The sequence below is a fragment of the Adelges cooleyi genome, unplaced genomic scaffold, assembly GCF_023614345.1.
Source record: "Adelges cooleyi isolate 19-005CV unplaced genomic scaffold, UGA_ACOO_1.1 ACOO_flye_CR_arks_rails_tigmint_CR_PRNA_574, whole genome shotgun sequence".
NCBI lineage: Eukaryota > Metazoa > Arthropoda > Insecta > Hemiptera > Adelgidae > Adelges > Adelges cooleyi.
The window spans coordinates 2071291-2086397 of NW_026096268.1; the positions used below are offsets into that span (position 1 = coordinate 2071291).

At 30.5% G+C, this 15107-nt stretch overlaps 1 protein-coding gene across 4 annotated transcripts in view; it reads left to right on the forward strand.

Moving 5' to 3' along the window:
- LOC126843551 (octopamine receptor beta-3R-like) overlaps positions 1 to 15107 on the forward strand; it is a 92241-nt gene that overhangs the window by 63840 nt on the left and 13294 nt on the right. For 3 of the 4 annotated variants that reach the window (XM_050581144.1, XM_050581143.1, XM_050581142.1), the window contains one exon: positions 14877 to 14988. In XM_050581144.1, the coding sequence (XP_050437101.1) occupies positions 14877 to 14988 (112 nt within the window). Of the gene's footprint in view, positions 1 to 14876; positions 14993 to 15107 lie in introns of those variants that run through there. The other variant, XM_050581145.1, reaches the window with a different exon arrangement.

Here is a 15107-nt window from a genome sequence, read left to right on the forward strand (position 1 = left end):
AAAATTAGCATGTTAGAAATCTAAATTGACAGTTTCATATCGCATACTAAATAAGTTTTCGCTATTTTTACTAAATATATTTTCACTTGAACGATTGCTCCGAGATCTGGAAATTAATGTCCAAAATGAACAATTGTGGGCAAAATAATACGTACAATCTTAACAACGTTTTCTAAGATAATACAGTGACGACACAGTTAAAGAATATTCTAATATAAAGAATAGTCATAACCTAAAAACATAAATGAGAAGTTTAGTAAAGTCGTAAAAAATAATGAGTAAACAAAAAAAAACTATTTATGATGTAAGAATAAAATAAAATGAAATGAGAAATGTGGTAAATATTAAGAAAGTTGATAAATTTTGTAAGATAAAAGTAAATGTTCATAACAAACTTATTCGTTATCATAAATCTTGAGTATACGTCCTTTAAGTCTTTAGCCAACTTTCATAACTCGAGTAATACGACTTTATAATTTATGTTTTCAAATGATATTAATCCCTTTGCTAAAAACAACATACAACATCATAATTATTTTCCATCGTTTGATTTCGCTAAATGAAACTACCGTTGGGCGTGAATTTCGATACAGCTAAAGGTTTATATTATAATCGTAAGACACGATTGCTTTTTATGAAAGTTTAACAAAAACAATATTGTATATTGTAGTAAGTCATCTAGGATGACTTGGTATTTTTCATCCATCGCATTGTATAACAAGGGTGGCTCTAAAATCAATAATTCCAACAAAAAAAAAAATGTATTAATGATCTTTAAATTCGGTATCTCAATTGAATTTATATTTCAATTAAATTTTTTAAATCTTTAGATCCTAGGTTATATTAAATAAGGGTAAACGCGTGGTCCATTGCCGCTTATTACTCACGGACTCGAACTTATAGGGTGAAGGAAGGTATTTTCGTGGCATAAGCAATTTCGTGATATAGTTTGTTTGATCGTATCGCGTAATTCCCTATTAGAAAATTGTCTTGAAAATCACACTGATTGTTAAAACAACAGTTATTTTAACAATTTTCTAATAGGGAATTACGCGATACGATCAAACAAACTATATCACGAAATTGCTTATGCCACGAAAATACCTTCCTTCACCCTATCTCGTATTGTCGAATTTCTTAAATTATAACCCAATGGAGGTCAAAATATTTTTAGAGTATAATCGACATCGTGCCCGAAGATCCACCCAGTAATTTTGCACATTCCACGAACGACTGCCGGGAGTTTCCGCCAATTAACGTTTTAATTTCCTTTCCAGTGGATCTCGCGGCGTCCAAGTCGTTACAACCAGTGTTTTTTTTTTTTTTTTTTTTAATAAATGCAATCGGATCAACAGTGATCGACCAAATTTTTTTACGCTGTATCATCATTATACACAAGTAATTATAACGTACGCGAGTACGCGCGTACCGTTTTAGGTTTATTACATTTTCTTAACACACAATAATATTATCGTCGCGCATACTTATAAGTAATTCGGACTGGAAGGTTGTCTATTCGAAATGGGTATTAGGTGTTCTCGTTAAAATAAAAAAAACACCCACTGCCTGCGCAGTTTTTGCGAACGGCGCTGCAGATGGATAGACGCGGCTATCATCATCGGAGCACACGTATTTCATTAGGTTATACGGCATCTCCTTCGTTGAAAACTTTCTTTTCACGTACACCGCAGTGTTTGCAATAAATCAAATTGAGACCTAACGACGTTATCACGGAAAACCGCTGGTATAGCTGCTGCTGTTATTGTTAGTGCGGTTACTCGTAAAAAGCACGCGGGATATATATTATTATGTATACAAGTCGGGAAAATATAACTTTGGTAATTGCGTTTGCGGGGCCGCGGTTAATAGCGTCGGCGCCGGGCGATTTTTTGAAGAAAAAAAAAGTATCCTGCTTAGCTTAGGTGTGTCCAACGCGTGTCGTCGTTAAGGGTATGCGAGATCCGATTGTACTGTGCGGTTGAACGCGAGAGGACTTAATTATAATTTCAAATGACCACGCCGTGGCCGTAGATAGTAAACTGATAGCTGTAGCTGTGTTATTGTACATCTTACAAGCGAGACCATGGCGACGACCCCGAGCCACATCGACCGGCACGGCATTTATTTCGAAACGTCCCAGCGAAAACGCTTATTATTATTTCGGTCGGCCGTTTCCTCGTTTTAAACTGCACCGTTTACATTATCATCTTATAAATAAGTCGGTCCGGAAAGAGATATACGGCCTCGGCTCTATCCGTCTTCGGTCGAGCAGGGAAAACTAACTTAAAAAAAAATATATATACTGAGATCGACACCTATAATAGCTGTCCGATGACTTCCGGGGTTTTATTTACCGGCGTGTCCGCAGCGTAATGACACCGACCCTTTTGGACGTTAAGAGAATTTAATTTCAGTCCATTACCTTTAGAGCCTCCGAGTCCAGCACGCGACGACCGTTTAGTTGATGTTTTTCATCCCAGAAGACTTACATCTACCGTGGTGTGCTTGGCACTTCTTAAATTTTGGCTAACGACTCGGAAACGGCAAGATCCCATTAAATTGTGCGGTGTCACAACGTAACCGCCTGTTTAATACCGTTATGCCACCGTATTTAAAATAATGTGTGATGTGGGAAGCAAAAAGGAACCTCTTGTCGGCATTTTATAAAATTGAGTTAGTGCTCTTTTCTGAATCTTGATTGGTTTTTTGAACAATTTGAGACCTAGTATATTTTTGTAGGAAAATAAATTACTAAGTTATCGCCCTTTGAAGTTTGCAAATAGGAATGGTTTATGAATGTTTTGGTGTTTTTTTTTCAAAATCCACTTTGCAGGCAAAATATTCTTTTCCGCTTTCTGCATCAAATATTATATTATAGTTTGGGTTCGATGTAGAGCTGATATTAAAAAAAAAGTTCACCTCTTTCCCATCAAAAATGAGAAAAATACCCTAAAGCTACATATTATTCAATTTAAACGAACACCACGCAATAACATTTTGATTCAAATTATTTACAAATTTAAATCGGATATCCCTCAGAAATAGATTTACAGCAAAAAACCAAACAAATATTAAAAACCCTTTCTGCCAATAGGGTTTGAAACTTCACCTTTATTTCAATTTTTTGGGGTTAGTTATTGGACTGATGGTAGATTTATTATGTACCAATATAATTTTAAATAAAATCTATGTTGTCAACATTTTTTTCATCGAGAAGATAAATCAACAAACCTAATAATACATAATAATTACAATAACCACATTTGTTACTTATTTTGGTACATTCAATGTTTTTTACGTTCTACAAAGTGACATAGAAACGTTTTTAAGAGTGATTTTAACATTCTCATTAATAATAATTTCTGAAATATGTGGGCTTCTCCGCCTCAAACTCTCCGTCCTTATTATGCCTCGACCTACTTAACTGACTTTTTTTTATTTAAAAAAATCGCACTCTCTATTTTATGTATTTTTAACGATTAATAATTAAGCTGGGTTGAACCACTTTTAATTATATCATTAGAGTCGGATTCCAAGTAGGTCAAATATTGAAATACATCTTCAAATAGAGTAACGTATGTTTATGCGTTAAAAGTTTGTAAAAATGAATTACAATAAATTAAGTTTGAAAAAAAATGTGTGAATACTTCACGTTTCCACGGACAAGGAAATAATTTGACTCTGCAACCAAAGACCCAACACACATCATCACGCATGAAAACGTACTATGTTTATAGATCTTCAGCAATAGTTAACTACAGACACAGTGTGTGTAATCAATTTACATAATACATTTATCCGGACTCACCCAAAATTTTTAATATTTCCTAGAACGTCGGTTTTTGATTGTTTATTAGTAAAACATTCAATTAATACAATGCAAAACAAATAATAATTCATACGAACGAATTATTTGTATATGAATAAGTATACTATACAAATCAATCCTACTAATCAACTAAGGTTAGATAATGCGATTTTAGACTTTTTATTAAAATTGATTTCTTATTACTTATTTTTTACTTAAAAATATGTTTAAATTATATCAGAGTGTTTTGCAAATTATCTTTCATGGCATTAAAATAACTTTTGCCTTCATCGAAAAATATAATGTCTATGCTATTATTATACGAGATTATAATACTTCACTAAAATATATTCCTACAGACTCATATTTAGCATATGATGTGAAAAACAAGCTCGGAGCGTAAAGTTATAATACCGTCTTGCGATCGTAAACAAAATATCTTGAAACGTTATTTTCTATAAGCTAAATAATAATAAGCGGCATTTAATTTTCATTTCCATCTTGTACACCTTAAGCAATTATTATCGATTTGGTTAACGCGAATATATACACTTTATTTTACAACCGACAACGTTGCCCATTATGCGTTTCGAACAGCTTTTGGAGAATTTAAGATATATTAACAGAATGTTATGAATTATAACATACTGTTTGTACGCTTTATTATAATTAATAATATTATTAAGAATAATTATTTTTAGATACCAATGCACTTAACTTTTAAACGTTCATCGTTTTTTTTTTTTTTTTTTAAAAGAAAAATTCCTTTCTTTGTGACTTTACGTCGTTCGTCCGCGCCTGTTATAACTATGCCGGTATGTAAACACTGTTTGTATATATAATATATATAAATATATGGGGTACGACACACATGCACTATTGTAAATTCCGCACACGACATTGCAATCACGAAAATTCCATTTATACGTAACCTTGACTCGAATTCAATTGCTGAAAAACGTCTATGAACCCCCCGAAAAAAAATATATATAATATATGTTTGGTTTGTATAGATTCGATTCGATAACGCGAAAAATGGACGAAAATGCCTTACTATATAACCTTCGGCCACGGCAGTCATGTACATCCGTCTTTTTTTCCTTCGTGTCCAATGTCCATATAATAAGCCTTTGTTGCTATCAAATAATGTATCTCACTGCTTGTACAGTTTCACGGCATTGTCGTTCGTTTTGTCGACACCGTCTTCATTTATAATACACGCACCTATCTCTGAACTGCCTTCACATTGGCTTCCTGGAAGTTCAATAATAAATTCAAATTTTAATCTATATACTTACAATACTTTCCCTTTTTTGGGTAGCCTATGCGTTGATTTCAAACCGATTGATTGCTCCTCGCCGGACCGTCCATACTCTCCGTATAGTTATATTGATAATATCAGTATAACTATATCAGTTTTATATAGATCCCACAGTCCAATGATCAAACCCATTCAAGATTTGACACAGTACGTATCAAACATCCATTACTATATTCTTCATTGAAACTGACTGCAAGAACTACACGCGTTAATAGTGTTACAGGTCCAGTATATTCATTATAATAAGAACTATGCAAATAATTTACTTTAAGTGGTATAAGAAAATTAAATTATGTAACGCTTCAGTATCAATGAAATTGTAAACGAACTCTCTTGTAAACGAATTTAGTTCCAAACACAATTATTCAATGTCGAAATACCTCTAATAAAAAATGTATAAATATATAAGATAAATGATACGAAAATTAAGCTTTTCTGGAAACCTCATTCTAATAATATAGGGATAAGCATAAGCGATTCCGAGTCACTGATTATCTTCCCGTAATTCTTACAAACGAGTTACGTTGCTTCTCATTAACGTTACGTCAAACGGTTGCCCTTTTTTATAGCTTTCTCGTCTTCCTTCTTGTGATTCTAACTTAATACAGTACCGCCTTTATCACCATAATAGAGCTATTTATTATGGAGCTATGCGATTATGAGTATAAACTATAAAGTACAAAAGTATCTATGCACTGCTTTTTAAAAATCTGTCAACTACATAGAAAAAAGAGTTTTCCTGAAAGTGTTTGGGCGACGACAACGCCCCTTGAAAATAAAAATGGGAAGTTCTATTATTTAAAACGTTGTTAACCTCCTTAGTCCTTGTCATTAGTATCTACTATAGGTTAGGTTACTCAAATTTTAAATGCAATTTTTTATTTTTTCTCACATCTTATGTATTAATACAATACAGTTACTATTTTTGTTTTGTCCTTACACATAATACTAAATAAACTACTCAACAATGTGTGATTAAACAACCTATACTTTTTTCTTGTTAACTGTTATATATAATGGTAGGTGACTCGTTTATTGCAAATCAATGAAATGACTCAATCAAGAAATTATCAATTCTACTTTTGTAATGTAAACTAAAGTAGCATAGAGTAATATCGTATACAATATTTTATTTTTAAATTATAATGTTTTTTTTTCGTATCCATCCGGACTTTGTATTATAACACTTAAACCTGAATCGGTTTCAATAATTATCTCGGTAGCCAGTTGTGTAATCTAGTTGACTTTTTACTGACTTCTTTTCAAAATTGTAAAATATTTTCCTCCCTAATATTAAAAACAGAATAAAGTGAATATTAAGATGGACAAAAATTTTAATTCTGCACTAGAAAATGTTTAAAAAGCGTTTATCTCGGTTTGAAGAACATCACAAGCGTCAAGCCCTCCCCTTTGTTTCGAGTCGGTTTAAAAGGCACTAATTATAAAAGAACCCCATTCTTGTCAGCGAGCATGAAGTTAATCCCTACACGCATTAGCAATTATCAAAGTACACTGTCAGTCTTTTGAGTACAAAAAAAAAGACAATGAATATATTGTTTTAGTTTAACAATGAAATTTATAAATTTAATTTCACGGTTTAAAAAAATATTTACAATATAACCTTTTTATTTTTTTCAACAATGACTTCCAATTCATTTAATTCCATTAATAAAGACAAAATATAACTACTCATTTGGTGTATTTATATTTTCACCTGTAATAAATTATTTAGTTAGCGCTAATTACTAATAATATAATGTATAAAACATAAAATCTTATAATATTGTGTCTTAATAATAATGTAGAAAAAAGTTAAATAGTCTAGCGAGTATTAAATCCTCATTTTATAAATATTGTTGTACGCATCATTTTTAATTAACTTTATTATGTTCTTAGGTTACTTTTTTCCTTGTGTTTTTGCTTTGCTGAAACAATATCTATATGTTTATTTACTTAAAGTTTATAATATAAAAGTGTCTAGTACGTCAAATAATTTTTTAAATGTGTTTAAAATACAGCCTAATGTAGATATGTTACTATGATTTAATTTTAAATATCTTCAAGAAAGAGCACAGAAGAAAAGTTTTCAAGTTAGTTTTAATTTACTTTTACGGTTTACTTTTAAAATAATATTATTACTTTTTGCTTTGTTCAGAACAGATGATTTTTCTCAAAATCTTAGTTTTTAACTAAGATTAAAAGTATTTTTTTGAGAATTTTAGGTTTGTAAATGGGTATTTTTGCTCTAAAACTACTGAAAAGTCTGTAAACCCTATCCACGTGACCATGTCTTTTACATAAACATGTGTAGGTGGAACATCCTTTTAACCGAAGATTTTAACAATATTATTAAATTATACTAATCCTATTTACTTGTAAAGCATATTATATCATATATTTTTCTTTAAAGTGTTACATTAAGTCAGTGATAAAACTAATTTAAACCTCTAATAATTTATAATCAATGAATTGATTATTAATTAATTTAATTTTTTTTAAATACATCCTTATAGATCATAACTTTAATTATCTATGTCATAAAATATTTGTTAATTTATAATTAATGTGTTTCTAATTTCTATAACATCAATTTTCTGTTCAAATTTTTTCATTAAATTCTTAATCTAAAATGTTGCGATTTAGTTGAATTTATGTAACATAGGTACAGGGTAGAATTTGACTATATTTGTTGAAATTCATGAATTATGTTTAAATGAATGCCTTTTTCGTGTAATTATTATTCTTAGCCTTATCCAAGTTTAGTGTTATATGAAAACGCTTTTAGTAGCCATAAATTTCATACTAACATACCATTATTCAGGCGATGACAACGGTTTATTTATGAATTTTATATTAAAAATTAAATACCTTGTCTCCTATTATTTACAAGAAGCAGTAATATTTTCTTGTTAATATCCGTTGACATGTTACTATTGGCTTTATAAATATAATAGTTTTAAAAGAAAAAAGTTATTGCTTTCAATAATCAACAAACCTTATCTCAGTACATTCTACACCCTAAAATATTATTATAATAAAAATCTTATATGTAGGAACCTTTTAGAAACCAGCATAACATTTTGTTTTCAACAGAGCAGTTAATATGAATTATTATACTATATTTATTGATAATACCTTTGAAATATATATTTGCATGGTTTTCAAGAACGTAAAGAGTTCAGTTAAATTTCTTTATGGCCGACAATGAACACCGACAAATTTTGCCAGTTGAAATAAAATGTATTGTAACAATGCATTATTTAAACTACTCTATTGTTAGTCATATTAACCATTGTCTACTTTGTGATTTTCTCGTTTAGATTTTACATTTTAGTCTATTTTATTTATATTAATATTATATAAGGTGTATTATAAGGGTTGATTATATTTTATCATCGCTTAAGAATGAATGAATACTATCCCTTTTCGCTTTTAATGTAAACATCAATGTACAATGTTTTCCAATTGAATAACGCTTTTCTAAGTACAAGCCATCGATTGCTCTCGCCGTCTGTACAAACGTACATGTTTTTATGTATACCGCTATGACACTATCGATGTACACGTGATTTAATCGTTTGGCCGTCGAGAGGTCGTGGAAACCGTCGAGAGAAAAAAACCTAGAGCTTTTCATGTTCAGTGACAGTAGTGCGAACCCGAGACGGGGAGACAATTGAATTATCCTTTCGACGATTTTCAATCAGTAAACCCTTGCGATTGTTTTTGACAGTACGACAGGACGTCGCTGCAGTCGGAACAATGTTAAGTGGCAAATAGGATAGTCCTGAAATTGGATATGATGCGGTCGCGCCGTTGCTGTTGTTTCCTGGTACCCAAACAGGCAAAATGGTGTTTCGTTTATCAAGATCAATCCGCCCAGCCCGGGCGAATCCGAAGTTGCTTAATTTCGCACCTCGCAACGCCATTGCCCATTTGTCATTTTCATTTTTCCACGTCTACCGGTGATGAACAAAACTGCGAAAATTATCTCATCCGCTACACCTAGCTATTCCTACACCTACCGCCGCCGACTAAAGTTCGGAACTTCGGTTCGCTGTTATATTCACAGTGAAATGCCCTTTGCCTCCCTTCCCCCATCCCCACGCGTATCATCCCACGAGTCCAATTCCGACGTCACATTTGGAGTTTAAAATTAAAATTAAGTGCTCCGTCGCGTGATAAATCGAAACCCTAATCGAATAAAAGGGATTTATGCAAATATGCGGTTGAAACGCAAATGTTTGTTTGCGTAGTATAACAACTACACACGCCAAGTGTGCTTATTGGCTGTTCTTACTATACAATGTGCAGGTATTATTTCATTTTATTATCACAAGTAAGCGTTCAGTATTTACTAAAGTACTGAATCAGTATACAGAATCGTATCGTCTGAAACCGATGTATAATGTGGGTTGTTACTTATATACAAAAAAAAAAATGTTCGTTCCTACCTACGTAGAACTCAAATTTACACTTCATTGCACACGACTAAACCCCAATAAACGTCCACACTTGCGCTTTTGTATGGAACAACCGACGATTAATTCGAAACGAAACAAAAGCGCTTTTTTTACTCGTGTGTTTTGTTTGTTTTTCAATAGGCAATAATTACACTCCCTTGTTGACATTCGAGTAGGTACATTCTATGATGTGCATCCCATACAGTTTTTTCGAAGTACCTTTAATTATGGACTATTTTTTTAGTACGTTTATGTATTATTATTATAAATTATTATTATTGCAAAATATTTGTATACGGTCGCATTGCGATAGGCATTGCAGTAGTGGTCGTCCGGTTAGCTAGTTCCGGTCGGCAGTCCACGTCTGGCTCGAACCCGACCCAAGCTTTTCCCTTTTCCATTATTAATACTTACCCCTCGTTTGAATGTACATCAGATATGCGACCCCAATAGAATGGTTTATGTTTGCATATGGACATTAGTTGCTATCGGTAAAATCGGATTACTAAGAAAACGATTGTATTTCTAAAAAAAAAACTGTAATTACCATTTGTTTTGCAAAATAAGTATTTAGATATTCAAGAGTTATATTAACGTGTTTAGCTTTGACGTAAACCTAAGAATTAATGTTCAACCACTGAGCCTATTTTTTTTTTTAATATTATAAACTCAAAACTAAAAGAAATTGATCAACAAAGATAGTTTATAATAACAAATGTTAAAAATATATCGAACCTACCTAGATAGTTTAATTTTAATCTTGTGGGAAGGTTAAATTTAAAAGCAAATGTTTTCTTTTTAAGGTAAACAAAGTCGAAATTGGAAAAATATCTGTATAATATTGTCAGTGTTGCATTTAAAACGAATTTTACATACATTTTACGTTTTCTGATAATCTACAGATCAATATCGATGTGTTATTTTTGAAAACTATTATATTACTCTCATTAAGTCATAACCGCAGTGACTATAACTATTTTTTTTGATTCGTTTAAAAACTTCTATATTTCCATTATTTTATACTTTAAGTTTTCACAATCATATTTTTCATTTTTTATTAAAAATATTGTAATTTATTACAAAAATTATATTTTTTGTACCGTATTTTCATAACTAGGTTATCAACATGTAAAATTAGATTATACAGCTTTGGACAAAATATTAACAATATAAAGTGTTGATTTACCGTGAAGCTCTACTTGGTACCGAGAATATCATTATGCAAAAGGGCGTAATTGAATAATGGCATAAAATTGCATGTTTACTGAAGCTTAAAGTATTACATTTGTTCGTGTTCACAATAATGTATGAATATTTAATAACATTAGTTAAAATAGAATCGAACGCAGACAGTATTAACACAATTTTTATGTCAATGTAAAAAAAAAATGTTTAACGATCAGGTAGTGTAGATAAATTGATTTTTTAAAGACCAGTCGTGCGGACGACATTTTGAAATTAAATAATTACGTATGTCAAGAAAAACGCATCAATTGTGTACGCACATAAAATATTCTCCAAGAACTTGGGTATAATTTAGACAGTCCTTAGAAGTCTATTTTTAGTCATTACTCATTATTATAAAGTATAAACTAGACTAATTATAGTATTCACTCTAGTTTCCTAATAAATAAAAAGTGACGAGTAGAATATAAAAAACTTATTTTAACAAAATGTATTAATATTTTTAACAAAATTTCTAGTTACCTAAATTCATAAAATACAAAATGTGTTTTCGTGTCCATTTAATATTTTTAGTTTGTAGCTGTTGGATGATTCTTCGTCAAGGTCATAACACTTATCTTTTTCGAGTGGCACTGCAGCGAAGACCCTAAAAATGCATTCAAAAAATATCTAAACAAGAAAAATCAGAAAAAGCTTTTTGGGTGTTCGACACAAATGACAACACTGAAGTACGTCGTGCAATTATTATTATTGTTTTCCAGTAGTAGTAATACCTCGTCCCACCGGTGCACAGCAAGGACATGCAAACAGGACGCAGATTGGATGAAACGATAATCTGTTATGAGACAACCATGCTGCAATATAATAGTAGTGTTAACTATAATCTATGGTACTATTAAAGCGAATCCGGCGAATCGTTTGTATTATATATTTAACTTAATTAATCGCCAAAACAGATAATCGGAGGCGCTCAGTCCACACAACAGTCACGATGCACTCAACGCTTGACAGCGCGTTTAAACGAAATACTGAATATAAATTTACCGTCGATTCATAATAAATAATAATATAGTCCATCATAGTAGTCCGTGAGTCGTTTGAGGAACATAATAATTATTATTATTATTTGAAACACATTTTGGCGTTAACCGATTGACAATAACTATTATATTATGTGCATGGTATCTCTACCGTTCCGGCTGATAAGTATACTACAAAATAAACCTGGCGAAAATAACAGTTGGCTTTTATCATTTGATGATTTCAAGCGCGAATAACAGGTTTATATAACGGATTATCTTTCCAGTTTCCAAATTATGGTTGGCAGACAAAAGACAATATTTTGGCTCGATTCACATCGCAAATGTTTAGTGGAGTCGAAAAATGATCGTGTCGCTAGAAACCACACAAATGATTTGTTCGATTATTATCGTCCGTGAATAATCTGTCGAGCCAAGCAATATTTGCGAAAATATATTTTTTTCTCTACATGATTCGTAAAGGATTTATTGATTGTACTGCATAAATAATCATATTTGTATTATTATACTGTTGTCATTGTAATGTCTATATTATCACACGTGTATGTGTTTAAGAAATTTAAAAAAAAAAACAGCATACATAATATGTTACAATTAAAATATATACATTTTCTCTTGATTCCTCATTTTTCTACAATTTATTTTATTTTGGATACTTTTTATTATTATTTAAATCACTAACAAGTAGGTTGTACTAAAATAAATATTTTCGCAACTCAATGCAATGTACATTATAATTTGTTCATGGTTAAGTGATAACACGTAAAAAATCAATACAGAATGACTATTTAGAAATTGATCCATGACCATGTCAATTGGGTTTCATATGATCATCAAATGTAAAGATGAATATTTTACATACTTCAAGAGCTATAGAATAATAGTTATTTAAATAAGTAATAGGGAAGACATTATCTTACAATTTATCGTCAAAACAGTCAACCAGCGTAAAATTGTCTAACCGGATTTGTATGAATATTAAAATCAAAATCAGTTTATGATTAGCTTTATACTTATTTATGTTATGGGCTTTTTTTAAAATTCATGTGACATTTATTTTTGTACAAATTTTATTTCTCTGTGTTATTATTTCTAAATTATGACTATCTACAATCTACCTATAAATGTCTTTCGTAGTTCCGTATTTCCCTTATAATCTGATAATATTTGGTACTATAACCATTACATGTCCAAAAACCCCATACGGTTTCTTATTCTATTTTCTCTTTGGTCACAACCTTCTCATTCAACCAATTCATTTTCATACGTCTATCTGTGAATTCAACTCTATTTTCATTGTCATTTAGAGTACCCTACATGAAAACGAAACCGAGTGCCATATATTATGTCATATTCTATTCGATTGTCCACCACTATCTGACAATAGAGCAATCATTTTTTCTAAGCATTGTCACTTTGGTTATTCCCTAGACTTTGGTTATTCGTCTTGTTATTATTTACGTTATTTTCCTTTTATATACATTTTTCTTATTTAATTTATTCTTAATTTAAGAAATATATATTAAAATGTAAATTATATTATTTTATGGTTTAAATGACTTTTTACGCTCAAGACACTCGATATTAATACTATACTCGTTTAATGAAATGGTATCAGGTATACTATACCAAATAGCCAGTCATAATAACCCAAACGGTCCATCGTTTAGTGAACTAAAGGAACCATATTTGACTCCCTCGCCAAATAGCATGTTGAAATAAAGTCTAAAATAATGTCAAATTATCGAGTAAACTCTTGGCAAAACTACATATTTAAAAAAACGAATTCTCTTTAAACCTAACATCAAAAAACATGTAAAAAATTATACCGGAACTTGTTGAAAAAAAAATGTATAGATTTCAATTCAATTTAATATAATATTGTAATAATAATATTAATTCAGTATAAATGAATATCCACCTAAGCTGTATTAAGAAATAACTGAACTCGTAATCCCTCTATGTTTTCGATCAAGTCGGAAATATATGATAGTAAAGTACACTCCAGTAAACACTTTAAGCAATCGATTTGCTGTACACTATACGATTTATACACCTACGGTTTATAAAAAACAAACTAGTGTACAATTTAATAGTCGTATAATACAATAAGAGATAATAGAATAAAAATTAGTTATATTATAATAGTCCAAGAAAGATTGATAGTGAGGTATACATTTTTATTCACAATGAATAATGGTCATATTGAATCATGTCCATTTTATGTCATAGTACAATGAATAATATTATACTTGAAACAAACGTTTTACTAATAATACAAATAATACCACACTATCTATTAAATAAGATATCTAGTGAAAAGCAAAAATTACCCTACTAACGTTTATTATTTACATATTTATATTTGTATATCAATTTGTGACTCCTGCATTTTTGTATGATTCATAAACAAAATAAAAAACTATTAACAATTTCATAAAAATTATACCCAAATAGACGGCAGTTTTGTCTGTCCTAAGCCCAGGTTAAATACAGTTTTCATATTAAAACGATAAACCATTTTCTCTTATATGTTTACTTGGCGCTAGTTGATTTATGATGTTCCTGCCGCTCAGTTAATATTTATCAAAATATAGTCTGCATGCTCCTCTAATGTTCACAGCATGACCTTAACTTAATAATCATCATTCTAACAAACCCGTGAATATTACCAATTTTAATTCCTTCAAATTTAGGTCATGTGAAGAAAAACCTACCGTTATTGTAAATTCTAACAAGGCAATAAGTATGATGATTTAATAGATAACTATAAAATATTAATGAAACTAATTAGTAAATAGTATTAACTATACACCTCGGATAATACCAGTTTTATTAAATAATTAAAATATAATGTTTTGGTTGTATTGTTTCAGTTCTAAATTACTATGTACTAATTATTAATAAAAAATAAAACAAACATTTTTTTTTTTTTTTAATATGTGTTCTAACTATAAATTATAATAATTATTATACATAGATGCCCTATACAACTCTTTGTCAGTATAAAGTATAAACGAGTTTGTATTTAACTTACTAAATTGTTTGTATTTATTTTACAGCTCTAACGACCAAGACTACGACTACAAGTTGGAGAACTGAACACAAAGCAGCTCGCACGCTTGGAATCATAATGGGTGTATTCCTATTGTGCTGGTTGCCATTTTTTTTATGGTAAGCATTGTTATAATATAAGCTTAATAATAAAATATCTAACACAAATGGGAGAATAAATATGTTTTTCACTTTTAATCACATTGATAACATAACACTTGACTTGCTCAAACCTATAG